Here is a 20138-nt window from a genome sequence, read left to right on the forward strand (position 1 = left end):
CAAACGAGTTTAAGCTTTTGACTGAAAAATATTTACTTAAAATTACTGCTTTTTAATTTGTTTTTAAATTGCCTTACTGTTTATTGACTATTTCCTACTAGTCGGTAACATTATCAAGTTGTAATTTAATAACCACAAAGTGGAACATTTACTTATATTTATAACTATTTATTATAATAAAGTCTGGCGAAAACTTAATAAATTATAGTATAATAATTTTATTTATAATATAATAAGAATTAGCCAGATTTTATAACAAAATAAATCACAAACAAGTAGCTTAAATAGCTGTATATAAGTATACATCTCTGACAAATTTTTAAGTTATTTCTTAACTAATATAAGGTTTAAATTAAATTCAGACAAAACAACCTTAAATATCAAGGTAAATAACATTACAACTGCAGAATATTTATTTGGTAACAATCCGCTAAAACGCTCTGCCTAATTTGCAGCATAAAAAGTATATTTACATCGAAAAACTGTCATAAAAATATAAAACTTCCTAAATGCAGAAAACAAAAGCTAAATGCCTACATAAAAAGGTGATAAAAAATTACGAAGAGAAACGAAAGATAAAAGTGGGAAATTAAATAGATAAAAGTAGTTTGCAAACTAATACTTATTTTTTAATTTAAATTTTTTTAAAACCTTTTATTCAAAGACAGTTTAAATAATTCAGAAATTTTTAAAATTAAACAAAGAATTTTTTAGCATTTGTGGCCAATTACGGTCTGAGTAACATCGAACTTTATGACGTCACCATTCGATATATGACGTCACAATCACTTAATTGACGTCACAAAACACTTATGACGTCACGATTACTCCGAATCGCTGCTGTCCGACCCGCTTGAACTTCCCGACGAGCTGTCGCTGCCCGATGAGGAACTCGAGCTCGATGACGAATTGTTTGATGACGTCTCTGATCTTCTTCTCCTCCTTCGTTTCTGTTGAGGGGATTTACCCGAAGACGATCTCCTCCTCCGGCGCGACTCTGGTGGCGGCGATCTGCGCCTGAACGGTGCGAGAACTATTTAAGGAGTGTTTTAATTTAACTTAAAAAAAATTATAGTTTAAAGTTTCAGGTTTCTTTGTGTAAACTTTTAAGTGATCACAAAGATTTTAATATAAACATGCATTACTATTTCCTTTATAATAAAACTTATCTATTATATTATTAAGGCGAGTTTAACAACTGATACAAATAGTAACAGTTATAATTTTCATCCCAAAACTAACATGGGTCTCCTGTCTCTAGAGTCCCTCCTCCTTCTGACGTCACCAGAATCCCTTCTCCTCCTCAACACGGGGCTTCCCCTCCTGTCGGGCGATCTTCTCTTCACCACGGGACTCCTCCTACCCGATCGAGACCTTCTCCTCCTGACGGGACTCCTCGAGTTCTTCTTCCTCGATGAGGATCTCCTCCTTCGCTCGCTCTCCTCTCGTTTCATTCTGTGTGGGAAAAATGTGATTTATTTAAACATTTTGTTTGAAAATCTATCTTTAAACTGTAATTGTGCTTAAATTTTTCAAAGGTCTCTCTTATTACAAAAACTCCTGTCATTTGTGGTAACACGCGCTGTGCGTAAAAACACATTTTAATTTGTTGTAATCATGCAATAGTACCCCTGGCATGTAACCAATCATCAAGTATTATTCTTTTATCACAACTATTGTACAGAGAAATCTTTCAATTAAGTCAACCCTGCTATTTACAACAACAGTTTTATAAAATTCTATCACCATCTCTGCAGGCGGAAATTAATAAGTAATTGTAATCTCAAACTTCATAAATCATTATGCAAGTTTATCAGCAGCAGAACTCAGTAAACAACGTCATCTGTTGTATCACACAATGTATAGTTTACAAAAGATATGCAAAACGTGGAGTTGAGGAGAAAAAGAGCCCTTGATTAAAGTTGGTGAACATGCTAATGACAACACACAAAAAAATGAGACAATTACTATCGCATTTCACATATCAAAAAGTTTCCTCCATAATTAGATGAGTGAAATAGAGTTACTAAATTATTCTTCTACAGCACATAAATCGATTCAAAATTTACCAGGTATATTTGTAAGCGTACAAGCTAAAAAACTTAGAAAAATAAATTAACTTTGTTTGTAGTCTAAAACAATGTGATTACGAATGAAACCGCTACCAGTACCCTACCAGCCTTTAGTTCACAACTATATGACCAAATTAAAAATTAAGTTATTGTACTTTTTTACCTCTCCTGTTTTTCCCTCTCTCTTTCTTTTTCTCTCATCTCTTTCCTCTTCTTCCTTCTTTCCTCCAACTCCTCGTCTCTCTTCTTTTTCTCCATTTCCTCTCTCCTTTCCTGCTCCCTTCTTCTCTCCTCTCTCACTTTGGCCTTCTCTTCCCTTTCTTTCTCTCGTTTTTTGATGTCCTGCTCACTGCACGGCAGCCAGTAGATGCAAGGCTGGGATTTGGTTTTCTTGAAAAGGTCGTCTAATGACTTGCTAACCGGTGGTGATGATCCTGTAAAAGATTGAATTGTACTTAGAGGACATATTTTACTTACTTTTATATGTATCTTATGAAAGTATCTTTTAAATGAATGTTGGTGAATAGTTCTATCATCTTTGATTACAATAAAAAATAGTTAAATGAACTGAAATTAGGAGTCAAATATATCGGGCTATGGTACACCTTACTTAATACAAACATAATAAATATAACTAAGACTATGTTCAGTAGAAAATTACAGCAAAAACTTGACAACTTGCATTAGAAGTTCATTATGCATGTATAAATAGGTTAATAGTTTATAATTTGTATTTTTACTTGATACAAAAATCAATTCAAGATGTCTAAAATTTTAACGAGTGTGAAGTTAGCTTGGTAACGTTTTTCAAGAATTTTAAAAAATGTCCAAACTTTAGACCCAACTATTTTCCTTATTTTAATAGCTAAGTAAAAACTTTTTATTTTATTTTAGAGAACGGTCCTTTGTCTTTAATTTAAAAAAAAATCTGTTGGAATGGGGCCCCTTAGAAAAAAATAAGATTTTTTATCAATTTTTACTTAGCTCGAATCAAATTTAAAAAATAATCAAATATTTATATTTATTAGTGAATAAATTCTGTACAACACTTTTTTTCCAACTGTTAATATTTTGTACTATTTAGCCTTATTTTAGAATTCCTAATTCGGAGTAAGGCCAAATAGTACGAAATATAAGTTTTGTTATCGATTTTTTCTTACCTCAAATTAAAAAAAATTTTTTTTTTTTATATGTGAATAACGTTATACAATTTTATTTTTCAACTGTTAATATTTTGTTTTATTTGGCCTTATCACGGAATTAGGAAATCTAGAATAGAGTAAATAGTACAAAATATTTACAGTTGGAAAAAAAAAGTGTTGTACGAATTTATTCACTAATAAATATGAATACTTTTTTTTTTAGTTCGAGCTAAGTAAAAACTGATAAAAAAGCTCATTTTTTCTAAGGGGCCCCACACTAAAAGTCAAACCCCAATTTAATGGATTATTTTTAATTAAACACAAAGGACCGTTCTCTAAAATAAAATAAAAAGTTTTTATCTAGCTATTAAGATAAGGAAAATAATTGGATCTAAAGTTTGGACATTTTTTTAAAATTCCTGAAAAACAATACCAAGCTAACTTCATACTCGTAAAATTTTGTGGCTAGTGTCAAAAATTGTTTACTGTTTTAGTGCAAATATTAAACAAATCGAAAAAAATTATCACAAACTTCTATTTCTGTCGCCTTCTGATCTTCTTGGACTTCTGGATTTGCGTCTCCTTCTATCGTCTTCCATAGATCTCTGTAATATTATTAAGAATATCAAAACATTCTTATTAAAAATCAACTTAATGCTAAAAACTTTTGTTCCAAGTAAGAATTGTTAAGACTATATAACAATACAACTTGTGGTACAACACAAACCCTCTGTAAGTTTTGCTGGGAACTAGGGTTAAAATTTCTTAATGTAGTAAAACTTTGTATACTTTAAAAATAATTTCATAATAAATCAATACTTTTCAAACTTCTTTTTTAACATTAATCAGCATTTTAAAACTTAACATTTCTATTTGTATATTTTTAAAACCTTGTTATTATCCCATTCTCGTTTTCCGTCATTCCTTCTCTCCATGCTTCTGTCTCCTTCGCCTCGGCGCTAAAATTGTTATTAAGAATTATTAATAATTAAAATAGTTATTACTTTTAATTTGATCTTAACAATATTTAACACCTAAAACCTTTTAAATCTGTTTGTGTCATGTATTTAATGTCTTAATAAAACATTCAATTTTAATTCTTTTGAGTGCATATGTGTTTTAGGTTCATGTACGAAAAAAAAGGTCAATTTTATTTAACTAATATAAGATATGGTATTTTTTCGAAACAATAGTAATATTGTTCAGACTTTAAGACTACCATAATAAATTATGATTGGGTTTTGTTGGTTGTCATTAGTAATTACAAAGTTATTTATACTAATAACTTCAATCACACTTACTTAATTTTCTATGTAAGTACTTTTTGACAAAATTGGTTTTCATAAACAATTGAATTGCCACACTTTTAAATAACAAAAAACAGCCGTTATTTTATAATAAAATTTATTTTAAAAAATCAAAACACGGCTGGCTGTATACAATTGAGATAACATAAAAGTAAATCTTCAAAAAACATCAAAGAAGTTGTCGTAAAATTAATCAACAATCAAAATATACTATATTTTATACAACTCAGTTAAATAATTAAGTTTAAGTTTATTTTAGATAAAGTTTACAATATTTTTGATGATGTAGTAGATTTAAAACAACGTTGCCAAACCATAATACTTTTACGGATTCAAACAGACAAATTAGAAACTTGTGACATAAGTAACTTATTTTACAACTTACATCTTGCATTCTGTGTCTTTCTCTGCGGGCAATTTCTCTTTTGTCCACGAGTTTGCCGCCAGATTTCAAGATTTCTCTCTGCATTAGAATAGTATATTATCATTATATTGTTTATTAAGCAATGTTAGACTCAGACACCAAGGCCAAACAATGAGAAAATTAAAATAAAAACATTTATATTCAACAAAAAAGTCATATGTCATTATTGATAGCTAAAAAGTTTAATTAAAAGCTTAAAATACTTTTTTAACACTCTTTCAACACTGCTATAACCAATACAAATATAATGTAATAAGAGTAACGTAACAAAGTAAAACTTTTAAGTAATCACATAGTCAAACTACTTTAAACTACAGGTTTTAAACTAATTAAGGCCATAGGGGGGTAGAAGCCATTTTTTGACCAAAAATAACATATAGACTTATAATAACATATATTATAGTAAATTTCATAATCTTTCAGATGCTTTTTTTAGATTTTAAAAATATTAAGTAACTTTTTTTTTACGACCGGTTATATAAAGGGTTGTCTTTATAAAGGGTATATAAAGGAAACTTTAAAGCCGTATTTCTCAAGTTTTTAAAAACGGGCTTTAAAATATATCTTCTCCTTCATTTTTCAAGCAATCTTCTTCAAATTTTCAGGAAATGTTCCTTACATTATGAGAAAAAAACGTTTTTTGTGAATTTTAATAATTTTAAAAAATAAAAATTTTTTGACAAAAATAAAAAAAATAAAGTTATTTTTTATCAAAAAAAAAATTTTTTTTTCAAAAAAAATGTATTTTTACTTGAAATTTTTTAAAGTCACAAATAACGTTTTTTTGTTATTGTATAAAGAATAGACTGTGAAAGTTTGAAGAAGATTGCTTAAAAAATGAAGGAGGAGATAGATTTTGAATGCATTAGTCTTTTTTCGCCGTTTTAGTTTTTCCTTCCCCATAAGGAACCTGTTATGCGGCCCGACTTTGGCCGGTCATATCTCAAAAACTAATTCGAATTTTTAAAAACGGTAAAAAGCTACTTGAAGCTTAGTAAAAACTCTATAAAATAAGATCAACTTGTAAAAAACATGGCCTACCCCCACTATGGCCTTAATGTTACAAAATATTTACATTTAAAATCTAAATATATTTTTACAAACTATTTTTCTTTAACTTTAAACTAATTATAAACTGTATGTTATAATAAACATAGTAACAAAATGAACAAAAACAAACATCAGGCTTAGAAATGAAGTTAACTTGCAATATTTTAGGACTTGATGTTGGCCATTGCAAATTGTTCAGAGTTTTTAAAGTGGAATCGGCAACTTCTTTCTTTTCATACTGTCGTAATTATTAATTATCAAATAAATTCAAATTGTTAACTTTATATGTTACACAGTTTACTAAACAACTTTTGGTAATAAAAGTGTTAAAATAGTCAACATTTATAAGTACTTGATTTTAAATTGTCTAACCTTTTTTAATTATTCGCATTAATAAATTTCAATCGTGAGAAACTGAAAAGTTATAGATAATCGTTCTCAAAATTTCTTGAAATCATTTATCTACGCAAAATGATAGCACAAAATAAATTGAAAAGAAAAGAAAAAACTGTCAATTTAGCGTGAGAAAGTCAAAGAAATACATTAATTTACACATGTTATACTATACAAGTATAAAATTAAAAACTCAATCAACTAACTCTGACGAAACAATTGCTTTTAATCCTGTCTATCCAGAAAGAATCTTCCACATATTCTCCTTGCTCGCACAAAAGTTGTTTCAGCTGTGAGATTGCGAACGGACGCACCAAGTTCTGCACGTGAACGTAGAATCCCTCCTCGTCCGCTTTCTCATCGGGGATTTCCCCGACTTCCTTGTTCTGTTGAACCGTTAAAAGTTTTAATTAAAAAAAGTTATATACAAATTTTGAATTGGAACAGAAAAAAAGTCATGAAACTTTTTCATTTGATTGAACATGATAAAAAAGAATTATAAATACATTTCAAGCAACTTTTCTGGTTAAATGGGAGTTCAAATTTTAGGCAAAATACCAAATTTTTTGGTTTAAAGTTTTGCAAATTATTAAAGTGGTTGAAACTTTTGTTAAAATTGTGTTTTTTAATATTATAATTTATGTTTAAAAAAAGAACACCACAATTTTTGATATAAACTTTCAAGCAGCTTTAATCATATTTTGTTTTTGTGTTGTTAATTTTGTAAATGTTCAAATTTGTAAATGTTGGTTTGTTTTCAATTTAGAGATTATGTTTTTAAAACCGTTTTTTTTTACTTTGTGGTATTAAAATTTAATATGTTTATTTTTTATATTCTTAAATAATTTTAATTTACAATACTTAGTAATATAAATTACTGTTACAGATTTTATATTAGTTATCTAAATAAGTATAATACTAGTGTTTACTCGGTTCAATTTTTAAGTTAAGTTATTTTTTCACTGTGCTTTATGAATTTTTATAGTTCAAACAAATAACGACATACAAAAAACAGATGTGCAATTATAACAACTAAATAAAACATTGTAATTACTTTTTCAATATTTGTAACTATTAAAGTAAAAGTATGTTGAAAATAATATTAATCTTTTATAAAAACTTTATTTTGAAATTATAAAATTCTTTATTAAATTTCCACGCACGTTTAACACTATGCTGTTTGAAGAAATTAGCTTGAAATATTTAATAAATTCCTAGACATTTAATATTTCCGGTTACAAAGGTCGTTCACTTAATATAAAATTTGAAAGTTTTCTGTTGTTTATTAATTGTCTAAAAACATTAATTTTCTTCGCCGTTAAAACATTTGACTCTGAATCAAAGATATTTCAAACAGTCATTTCATTACCCTTATTAAATCATGTTAATTTACTGTTAATAACAGTTTAATTTCTGCATATTTATCATAACACAAATTTAATTAAATTTATATAAAAATAAATAAACTTCAAAACTAACATCGAGTGTTCCGTTGTCGTCTTTGCTTTCAATTCTTCTGTCCACAACTGCAATTACTGAATTAGCAACAAAAAAGAAACAAAATATAAAGAATTTGTATATTAACTTTTTAAATAAGATTAACTAGTCTCAGATAAAAACAATAATTTAAATTTTGACTGATATGTTTAAAAAGAAAAATTGTAGTTACACCATCTAAAATACTTAGTTTTAATTTTTGTTGAAAATTTTGATTTTTATATATCAATAAAATATGAATGTATAATAACATACCAATTCTGTTGGACATTTTAGTTTTCTTTTTCATTGGTGATCCATTATCGCTTTGAACTTCTCCATCTGATGTTTCTAGTTAAAAATATTTATTAATCATTATTTTGTAAAAAATATCATTAAATTCATTCTATTGTTATCATTAAATTCATTCTATTAAATCCATTAACCACTACAAGTAACAAAGCAGACTCTTATATAAATTAGCATTATCAATTATCACACTGTACTACATACTTCTCAAAACATTTATTAAACTTTTTTTTTAATTGTATACTTCTGTTAAATAAAGAATTAGTTAATATAATCATTGATGTACATGAATGCAGTGTACACAAGATAATAAATGCTATACTTTAAGATCATAAAATTCATAGATAATTTATTTAATAAAACAATTTTCATTTTAAAACATATACTAATTAAACAAAATATAACTCCATAAAAAGATATTTGGATTTTATCAAAAACTTATTTTAAAAAAAACTATAAATAAAAAAAAAAAAATTTATTTAAAACATGAATTTTTTTTAAAGAAGGTTACTAATATAAATGTTATTACATATTTAATTTATCTTTTAATTAATTTAATTTAAACTACATATTTCTAAACTTCGTTATTGAGTAAACTATTATATGAACCTAATTAAAATAAATAAATGTTAAGACAATAATACTTTTAATAAATCTGAATTTAGTTTTTGTAATTAGCTTAGTTAAGAAAACAGAACAGTAAAAGTTTAAAAAATAGTTTTAAAAGCACAAAGTTAAATTTAACATCAAAGCTGTTGCACTTTAAAATGTAAACTGTTTATGTTATCTCATTAGTCATAACATGATTAGAAATAAATAAAAACAGCAACTTTTATTTTGACTAAAAAACTTAAAGTTATTAATTCAAATTATATACAAAACTTGATATGAAAAAACTATTTTATATCAGAGATCGGCAGCTTTTTAAAAATGGGCCGGATTTTTCAACAAAATCATTCTCAGGCCTGTTATATTGTATAAAATTGCTTTAGAAAATCTTTTTTACTAAAAGTTTACCATTAGAATATCACCACTCTTTACCAAATAAAAAATATAGTGTATTGTGTGGCCCTAGCTTGCAGCAAAACATTAATTATACAAAATTTAAAGTTTTTCAACCCTTCTACAGTTAGAAAAAATAAAACATACTCCGTAAACGGGTAAAAATTTTTTTATTTTGAAAGATGAAATTAAAATTACAGTCTATGCCACAAAATATTAAGTTTGCCAACCCTTTTACATTTAATGCAGTGTGAAACAGTATTGTTTAAATTAAATTATAGTAAACATTCTCTTTAACCAGGTAAATAAATTTTTATATCAAAATTTTAAAACTGTTTATTTTTACCCACCTTCAACCTTGTGACCCTTCCACGACTTCTTGGGGTTTCTGAGGTCACCGCCGGCCCCGCAGTTTTCCGTTTCCATGGCAAACTCCTCTTCTTTCTCGCTTTCAGAAATTTCCCCTTCCTCGTGCTCGTTGTTCTGTGACGTCATAGTAATATTTCAAACGTGTCTAAATAAAATAAAGCGGTAAATTATTTAACTGAAATATAAGAGCAAAATACCAGAATTGAAATATTACAGATGATGATAAAGTTGTTTTTTTTTTGACAAATGTTTGTGATGATTTAAAAAAATCTTCAAACATTTAATACTTTTATGCAAGCTGTCAATACTAAGGTCTCGAAAAAAATTATAATTAAATCAACAAAAATATTATCAAACTCAAACTAGTTGTATAAAACTTATATTTTAATAAAATTTAAAGATATAATTAATAAACAAACAGCGTCTTCTTCAGCGATTATTTCTTCCAAGTTCAAAGTGTCTTTTGAAATTGCTCCTTCTTCCAATTCCACTAATTCCTACGAATTTATGTTATTATTGTTAAAACGTAAAAATATTCAACACAATTTTACTGGTTTAAATACTGTACTTTAAATTACTTATACAAAATATTCTAAATCATAACTAAATTTTATTTTATTGAAAGTTTTTACTAGTTAGCTCTTACATAGACAAAAACTCAAACACTTTTTTAGATTATTTTCTGTTACCTTCAGTGAGTCGGTGTTCACATTGAACAATTGTAAATCAGCGTCCACATTGATCTTGCATTTTCCCCATTTCCTCTTGCGCGTCGACAATGGCACGTTTTCAGCTGAGTCTGATTTGCAAATTAATAAAAATATAAAATTATAGCAAGTTAAAGTTTAAAAAATTTTGTAGAGCTTATATTTTGCACTAAATCTTTTTCAGCTTCACTTTAAAAGGATAAAAACAAATAGTATCAAATACAATTATTTTGTTTTGGTTTTTCATTTAATTAGATTAAGTGTTTTATGCACTTAGAAGTTCACATAAGTTGAACTATATTATTTATTATCATTGTTGGTAAACATTTGTTGAAAATAATATTTAAATACTTATAAAAAATTTGAATATTAAATATTATTGGAGCACAAAAGTGAAATATTTCAAAACAAACAAGTAATCATGAAATGATCTGTATACTGTATATATGGACCTTTTGTTTTCAATAGATAATTTAAAATTTAATTAAATCTTTTTACCTTGAACACTTTTTCTCAAAGGAGCTCTCTTTTCAGATGTTTTCTCTTTTTTTTCCAATTCTTCCTGAAAACACCAACGAAAAAATGACTTAAAAGTTCTAAAAAGGCAAACCAATATACAATATAACCAATAAAAAAATTGTAAGAGTCTAAATGCATGAGGTATTAAAAATTGTATATTTAAAAAAAATGCCAGCATACTTATTTTAAGTAAAATATTTTTTGTCAAACATTAATTAGTTTATAAGTTTTTCTTTTTAACTTTTAAAAACAAACTCATAAAAATACAACTATAAAGTTTTAAATACCGTACTTTTTCCAAGTTTAAACTTAAATGCAAGAACTATGCTGTGAAAATAAATATTTTTAAAATAAGCATAAATTTTTTATTAAATTAATTAAGACAACCAAATTGATAATAAAAATTTTGCAATGCTATTTTGACTCTTACAGTGATATACAGCGAAATTATAAAAAATTTAACCATATTGATATTTCAAACCCTTTCCAACGCCAAAACTCACTATTTGTGAATTTCTTTTCATAATGTTCAACATTTCAGCGCAACCATTGTTCATAGAAATAGCATGAAATGTTTTGGTGCAAATTTTCAAATAAAAAAAGTTCATATTGTTTGTTTTTTGTTAGAATTTCTTCATCCATAGCGCAGAAAACAAGGTCCATCGTAAGTATAATAGGTTGAGAGTATCCATCCATAACATAATAACCGTAACAGGTTAACATCCAATTCTGAAAGCTTTTAGAAGAATATATCAAAGTACATTTTCTGTGTGACTCAGTACTTTGAAAGTTGCAATTTTTCATTATAGATTTGTGTGAAAGCCTGTCTTTTGCTTCTTTTTGCTTTGAAAGCTCGCAATTCTCTTCATGGTAAATCAGAAGAGTCTTTACTGGTAAAAGTTTAACTTCACTGGTTCATACTGGCTACAACGCTTTTCAAACTGGCCTTCAAACTGTACTTCAAGATATAGGAGATCTTTTAGCAGCTGACTTGTTAAAACAACGAATTGCGAACACCACAGAGCAGTATAATCTTAACAAATTGTGAATACATAAAAGCGTCATCATCAGATTAATAATACATACGGCTCTCACACATTATCAGCTTTTACACACACCGCGTATATCAAGCAGGCAAAACAAGTGGAAATTTTCATCTTTAATCATGATTGGTCACAAACACCCATGGAAATTAGAAAAGAATCATCCACATTGGTTGAAAAGGAATTTTGGCGCAGGGGAGGATTTGTGCGTCTTTTAATTTGATGCAACTCTGCTTTATATTGTTAAACTAACCAGTTACTTAAATATATTTAAAAGTTAATCCTTTGACAAACTTTTTGTGTTTAAATCAGGAGTTAAAAAATTTACTAATTTTCATTAAATCAAATTAGGCAATTAATAGTGAGAAAAATTTAGTTCTATTTTTAGGTTGAAAAAAATTATAATAAGTATTCAATAAACAAACCGTTTTAGTTTTAACCTTTTCTTTTAATTCAGTTTTTTCTGAATCCTTTTTCTTTTTTCGCGGCGATGACTTCTTAGTTTCCTGATAGCAAACTTAAGCATAAATAACAGCAAAAAATGTATTAAGTCACTTTTACCACAAAACAAATACTTTTTTTTTCAAAAAATATAGTTTTAAGACAAAACGTGCACATCCAATGTTACCAATTTATATAAAACTGAACATTCTACATAATCTCAAAACTATACAGTATATTTCATAAGTTTTTAACTTTAAAATTATAAACCCTTATATTATAACCTTGTAGAAACTTACAATAAAAAATGTTAACTAGTTTGCTATTATGATCTACTTAAATAAACAAATTTAATTTTTAAAAGCTAAGTAAATGTTTTTTTTATAATAAACCTCATTTTCATTGTTATCTTCACCGTAATCAAGTTCTTCGTTTTCATTGATGTCCACTTCAATTTCCTCCGTGACAACTTCCACATCATCTTCCTCCTTTGCATTTCCATCCTGCTTGTTATCTTCCTTGTCGTTTCTATCTTCCTTTTTATCTTCGACCTCCTTGTTGTTTCCCTTCTTGTCTTCCTTTTTGTTATCTTCTACTTTTTCTTCCACCTCCACAATGTGAGTTTCCTCTTCAACCTCCATTTCTTCTTCTTGCGGCTCCTTTTAAATATTTAAGTTTAATAAATCAATAAATCAGCTTGTTGTTTTATTTTATTGCACATATTATACATTTAAAACCATTTCTATCTTATTAAAACTTTTGGTACTTTTTAGACAGTATTTAACGCTTATATACTTATTTTACTATCTGTACTTATATTGCTGTACACAAAAGAATATTTTACAACGAACCTCCTTCTCAATAAGTTGTTTTTCATCTTTCTGAGGTTCAACTTCCATGGTTTCCTCCTCAACGACAACATCTTCTTTGTCATTCTCAGCAGATTCTGCACCTTTCTCTGCCTTTTCAGCTGGAACAGCCACAGAGTCGTCTTCTGTTGCTTTCTCTACTAGGGAAGCTTTTTCTTTTTCTTCTGTCTTGTCAGCTGGTGATAATTCTTTTTCTGTCTTGTCTGCTGATGCTGACTCTTCTTCTGTCTTATCTGCTGGTGCAGCCACTGAATCATCTTCTTTTGCTTTCTCTGCTTGGGCAGCTTCTTCTTTTTCTTCTGCCTTATCTGCTGGTGCTACCTCCATTTCTTCTTTATCCTCTTTAGACTCTGAGCTGGCAACCTGACTTTCAGATGTTTCCATCTCAGCTTTTTCTGGCTCCTTGCTCTGAACTTTTTCATCTTCCGCGGCAACGTTCGAGTCACCTTTACTGTGTTCATCTTTAACTTTTTCTTTAGGTTTTTCTTCTTTGTCTGCTTCAACAGCAGCAGTTTCTTTGTTTTCTTCTTTTTCTGAGCTCTCCATAGCTTCTGGCTTGTCTTCAGCTGGTTCTTCTTTGTCTGCAGAATCTTCTTTAGCTTGTTCTTCTTTGCTTGCTTCAGCAGGTGGAAAGCTTTCAGCTTCTTTTTGCTTTTCTTCTTCTTTTTCTGAGCTGTCTGCAGCGTCTGAAGTTTTCTCATCCTCTTTTACAGCGTCTGCATTTGCATCAGGTGCTTGTTCTGCCTCTTTCCCTGCACTCTCTGAAGGCTGATAAGCTTCTGCATCCTTTTTAGACTCTTCCTTTTCTTCTACATCCTTTTTGGATTCTTCCTTTTCTTCTACATCCTTTTTGAATTCTTTTTCTTCTACTTCAGGTTTGTCTGCTTCTATGTGAGCTTCCTTGGGTGACTCAGCCTGACCATTGTTGCCTGAATCCTGTACAGACTCTTCTGTCTTTTCTGAAACTTCAGTCGACGATGAAGACTCGTCTGAAGACTTGGATCTATCGTCTATGATTTCAGTGGCAGATGAGGACTTGGAGTTTTCGTCAACCTCAGTGGCAGAGTCCGAATCTTGAGCTTCATTGTTTTCTGCTTCATTGGTCGATGATGCCTGTGTAAGTTTAAAGTAATTAAATTATTTCAAATGATTTATACAGCTTTTAAGAGTGATGACTTGCTGAGTAGACAACAAAAAACCATATTTAAGTATACAAAACCAAGAAGATTTAGTATTTTTGACCAAAAATTATAACCCCTTAACGTTTTATTACAAGTTTTAGCAAATTTGATAGGTTATTATTTTCATATAACAAACAAAAAAACTGACAATATAAAACTTTTTAGGTTGACAAATTAGTAGAATAAAAAAAAATAAGGATATTTTAAATAAATTCAATCGAAGGCTTCAGCATGTTTTCAAAATAAATATTGGGCTAACTTGCATTAATTTCATTTTTATGGAGGTTATAGTATTACATTAATGTTTTTGTATATCTAAAATGTAAAGTTTGAAACTAAAGCAGTTTAGTAGCCGAAATTTTAATAAGAGAATAAAATTAAATTAATATAAACTTACATAAAAAATTTAAGAAAAAAAATCTACACACCGTATACTTGTAATAGTACTAGTTTAATTTTAGACAACACTTAATGGTACATAAGTTCAACAAAGTTCAAAACTAAATAATACAATTATGCTACCAATGCACTCTTAACTATTAAAATGATTACAGCACTTAACAGTACAAATGAAAAATTTTAGAAATAGCTTGACAGTACAAAAGCTAAATTAAGTAAAAAGTAATAACCTGAGGTTTTTCACCATCATCTTGTGGTTCATTTTGTTTTACTGAATCGTCTTCTGACTCAGAACGCTTATCTGGAAATAAAACAACTTTATGATAACATTTTTTTAAATAGTATATATGATAATTTTATAACAAACACCTATCTGAAAATAATAAATACATCTTTTTAAAAGCAAAAACTTATAAACAAAAACTTTCAATGCGGTATAATAATAGGTCTTGTATGAAAAGATAAATAATTAAATGATAGATTACTTTTGTTTGAAAACTATATAACATATTTTATTATTAGTAAAAATTTTACACTAATTCTACAATGTGTTAATCATTAGTAAAGAGACAATTTAAATAAAACTTAATTAGGTTTTATTACTTTTGTGCAATATAATTACAACTTAATAAATTTATTAACTATCTTATGCGTTATAAAACTACTAATTAATAGTTACCATTTACTTTTCTTTTAACTTTTGTATTATACAATTACCACTAAACAATGTTGTATTAATTGTTCAATGACTATCATTAAAACAATCAGTGCTCAACAATACTGTATTTCTATAAACTTATAATTTGTTGCAGAATTTCAGCTGACGTTGAAGATATTGTTTGACAAAATCATTAAAATAATTCATATAGTTACTACTTAATAAATATTCAATACTAACTTTTATGTTGTTGGAGCATTTCACGCTGGCGCTGAAGATATTGCTTGACAAACTCATCTTCTTCGTCTGCTGCGTTCACCTGTTATGACAATCGTTTTGAGAAAATCACATAAAACAAAAGTATTATAAATACATAATAGTAGTATAAATGTAAATAATGAGCTTGTCTTTAAAAACAAGTTGAATAAATAAAAAATAGAATGGATTCCTATGCCTTAACAAATATTGCTGACTCGATACTTTTCAGCAACAAAACAACTTTTTAGTTGCTACAGATAAAATTACTTTAAGTTGTTTTAATTCTAATAGTTTTTGTAATAGGAAAAATTAAATTTGTTTTCAGGTAATTCAAAGCCTATATCTAATCGATATGTTCATAGAAATGTAATTTACTTTATGAACATAAAGCATGAAACATTTTTTCTGTTTAGTCGATAACTATTTGTTACAAACTTTTAAAACTTTAACTTAATAACAGGCCATGGAGTTGGAAAACTTGCAAACCTTTTATGACAAAACATTTAACTAGAAACTCAGCTACAACAAAGCAAGCTTTAATAATTTACAAACTTGGTAATTATTAAACCGAGACGCTTAACAAACTTGAAGCATTTAACTAATTTATTACCTATATAGAAAGTACCTCAACATTTTAAAGTTAAATTGGTATACTACAGAACTTAAAGTAACAACAAAAAGACCCATTAAATAATATCAAGTGCATAATTATTTTTATCAACTAAAATAATACTAAAAACAACTACTCAAACTACATTAAAAAAAAATATTATTCGGTCATTATCTGTTATTTTGCAGGTTGTATCTATTAAAAAACTAAATAATTTTGCAGTAAAATATAAAAATACATAAGTTTAATCAATTAACTTACACTGGAATTAGGTTGATAGTCTTCTTGTTTGGCAGCTTTTTGCAAGTTTTCCAACTCCATTGCCTGTTAATAAATCAAATTTTTAAAAGTATGTAACAAATAGTTATTTACTAAACAAAAAAAATGCTTCATGCTTTATGTTCATATAGTAAATTACATTTATATGAACATATTGATTAGATATAGGCTTTGAATTACCTGAAAACAAATTTAATATTTCCTAGTACAAAAACTATTAGAACTAAAACAACTTTAAGTAATTTTATCTGTACCAACTAAAAAAAGTTTTTTTGTTTCCAAGTTAAATGCTGATAAGAGTAAATATGTGTGTTTTATTTTTATCAAAAATTTTACTCTAGGTGTTTCTAAAAAAATGTTGACTAAAACAGAAACTTTAAGTAAACTAAAAGTAAAAATTGTTATAGTAAAAAAGATGCAATTTTTTATTGGATATTTACTATTCTGAATACAAAAAATAACTAAAAGCAAACCAAACAATATTTAAATCACAACAGTTATTTACAGCTTAAGTTTCAAATTCTTAAACTTATGTTGATGTTAAAAACATGTATTTTTACTATATTAATTTTTCAAAGAATTAAAAAAAAACAATTATTAAAAAAAAACAAGTTTATACTAAAAAAACTAAATAAATTTAAAGTTTATGTCAGTTGAATAAAATAAAGTACTTTTTTTTTAATAAAAAAAAGTATAAAAATTAACACTGCAACACAAAGGCAAAACAAATAACAAATGTATACATTTTACAAATTACTGTAAAAAGATAATTTTCTTTTAGTTTTCTGGCAGTCTAACTAAAGCATTTATAAGTTGATGTTTTCTAAAAAAATAATACCAGGCTATCTAAAAAATTATAAACATGATGTTGTTTTTGAGTCTGGTGCCTCTATCAAAAATTAATTGATGTTACATTTTCAAGTAAAAATTAAACATGATTTTCACATTGCTCGATATTCAAAGACCATGCTCTCTGAACTTAAGCTAACCAAAGCTTATATGTGTTTTTAGTCAAAGTCTGTGTTATTTTATAAAAAATAAAAATCAGTGTTTTTTAAAAATGTATTGTGTGATGTTTTTTTTTAATGATTTTATCATAAACTAATTGCTGTTTGCATGTTTTTGAATAAAAGTTGTATGATTGTTTCACAACGCTCAACATGCTTGCAAGCAGCAAACCAACTTGTTTGAGCCTCTCGACAAGAAGCGCTTTTGTGCCGCTTGACTTGATTTTGCGCTTCCTGCACTCATCTTTCAGTTTGACAAGTTTGAGGTCTGTCAGCCTCTGACCGTCAATCAGTATTTCGTCATTATTCATATTTTTATTTTGTTTTAAAAGTTTACATTAAAACCTAAAGTTTTTTTTATACAGTTAAAAACTTGATGCCTGACGCCTTTTTTTGAAAGAAACAAGGTTATCAATATTTTTTCCCTGTATTTATTTTTTTCTTAATAAACTAGCTTGAGTTATCCTAAGTGTGTGTCTTATGTAATACCTTTTAAACTGATGTGACCCAAAAACTTTACAGAAAATGGATTCATTACCCTTTGAACAATATTGTTTTTTTAGCAAATTGTAGACGCTCTTGTTAGCTTTACATGAAGAAACAAAACCAAAACAATCATATATATTATCCACTTACAACTGTAGATGTGCAAAAGTTAAAAATTGGGTAGATAAAAAATTTGTTTATTGATAAATTTAAAGATTATTCCATTAATTTTTATAATAAAATTACAAAGCTATAATTTTTCATGATTAGATTTTATTTTCTAGTTTTTATCTTAGGTACTAGATACTGTCTACTGCTTTACAAAATTGTAAGTAACTTTAGAGACATAAGAATCTAATTTGGTAAATCAAATAGGCCTTTGGTAAAAAAACCAAAATAGATTGTTAAAAAATATTTTTTACTGAAAGTTTATCTTTTTAAACATTTTTTAAATTTCTAAAAACTTTTACCTCGTCTATTAGTAATATTTAAATCAATTACAAAAACAATAGTTGTTAACAAAAAAAGATATTTCTTTTTATTCAAATACAACTTTTGAAACTATTATTTAGATTTTAGAACTTCAACTTTATAATTTTTAAAAATTCAAAAGTTTAAATTTTTTTAATATTGAGTTAATATATTTTTGAAAAACTTAAATTTTCATCTCAAAATAAAAAGGAGATACTTTTAATGAACTAAAACTTCTTTTAAAATTAACAACAACAACAAAAATTAGGGTCATATATTTAAGTACAAAATTTTCAATAACAGAGACTAAGTATAGAACAAATGAAGTATTAAAGTTTGTAAAATGTGACACATAGTTTACAATTTAAACTTTAATATAATTACCAATAATAACTAATGTTAAAAAATGTTTAAACTCCCCCTGCAGCCTTAAATTGTTTAAACATGTGTGAAAAAAACAAATAAAAATAACCTACTTAATTTTCAAAATTAAAAAGTCATTTTTCAATAGTATCTTAAACCTAAAAAGTTTAAATACTTAGTAGAAAATTATTATTTCTTGCACCTAATTTTTATTTTTTAGTTATTTTATAAAATAAAATTCTGACACTAACAAAATAAGCAAGTTTAATTTGTTTTTTAGATAACATTTTTGCTTGCTATAGATAAATTAAACTATTGTTTACAGAATTATAAAACTTTAATCCTGCATTTTTCCTGTGGGTTTTTATAAGTTTGAGTTTCAATATAGTTTTTCTAATTTTTCTGAGTTGGCAAAGGTAAGATAGAAAGTAAAATTAAGGCCATAGGGGGGTAAACTGTGATTTTTACAAGTTGATCTTATTTTATAGAGTTTTTTCAAAGCTTCTAGATGCTTTTTATTGTTTTAGAAAATTCAAATTATTTTTTGAGATATGACCAGTCAAAGTCAGGCCGCATAATAGGTTCCCTATGGGAAGGAACTAAAACAGCAAAAAAAGATTATTTCATTTAAAATCTATCTCCCTCTACATTTTTCAAACAATCTTCTTCAAACTTTCACAGTCTAATCCAGTGCTTCTGAAATGGGGTTCCGCGGAACCCTAGGCTTCCGCGACGCCTCTCAGGGGTTCCGCGAAGCCTTTCTAAATTTAAAAATTTATATAAAAATTATTTACATTTTATGTAAAATTAAAATTAGGGGTTCCGCGGAAAAGTCGAACTTTGGAAAAGGGTTCAGAAGCACTGGTCTAATCTTTATACAATAACAAAAAAACATTACTTTAGAATTAAAAAAATTATTTGTAAAAATTTTTTTTTTTGAAAAAAAAACACTTTTTTTTTAATTTTTGTGGTAAACTTTTTTATTTTACAATACTAAAATTCTAAAGTAATGTTTTTTTCCTTTTATTATAAGGAACGTTTCCTGAAAATTTGAAGAAAATTGCTTGAAAAATGAAAGATTATTTTTGAATTTAAAAATTTGCGAGAAAATTTGCAGTCCATAAGTTTATATTGGAAAATTTTTACAAAAAATTAAATATCTCAATAGTTAAATGATATTTTTCAATTCTATAAAAGATGGCTTGTAGTTTGTACTTTAAGCTTTCATATATAGCAAAAGTTAATTTTTGTAAAAAAAATTGTTGGACCCCCCCCCCCTATGGCCTTAATCATTGTTTGTTTT

At 27.1% G+C, this 20138-nt stretch overlaps 1 protein-coding gene across 2 annotated transcripts; it reads right to left on the bottom strand.

The window, feature by feature from the left end:
• Positions 1 to 476: 476 nt before the first annotated feature.
• LOC145835035 (uncharacterized) lies at positions 477 to 17856 on the bottom strand. Of its 2 annotated transcripts, none has more exons than XM_082942566.1 (21): positions 17692 to 17856; positions 16491 to 16553; positions 15602 to 15680; positions 14934 to 15004; positions 13106 to 14236; positions 12647 to 12913; positions 12254 to 12319; positions 10750 to 10813; positions 10234 to 10343; positions 9964 to 10041; positions 9526 to 9658; positions 8141 to 8215; positions 7868 to 7914; positions 6595 to 6774; positions 6126 to 6233; positions 4907 to 4984; positions 4105 to 4173; positions 3747 to 3819; positions 2236 to 2506; positions 1243 to 1455; positions 477 to 1017 (listed from the first exon to the last, which is right to left on the bottom strand). In XM_082942566.1, exons 1-21 carry the CDS (start codon positions 17824 to 17826, stop codon positions 825 to 827), a joined length of 3504 nt encoding a protein of 1167 aa, XP_082798692.1. In that variant the 5' UTR covers positions 17827 to 17856; the 3' UTR covers positions 477 to 824. The 2 variants fall into 2 exon arrangements, with proteins under 2 accessions (XP_082798692.1, XP_082798691.1); XM_082942565.1 differs by having other exon boundaries at positions 12239 to 12319.
• Positions 17857 to 20138: the final 2282 nt, after the last annotated feature.

This window comes from Thalia democratica, chromosome 4 (assembly GCF_965202585.1).
Source record: "Thalia democratica chromosome 4, ktThaDemo2.hap1.1, whole genome shotgun sequence".
Lineage (NCBI taxonomy): Eukaryota > Metazoa > Chordata > Thaliacea > Salpida > Salpidae > Thalia > Thalia democratica.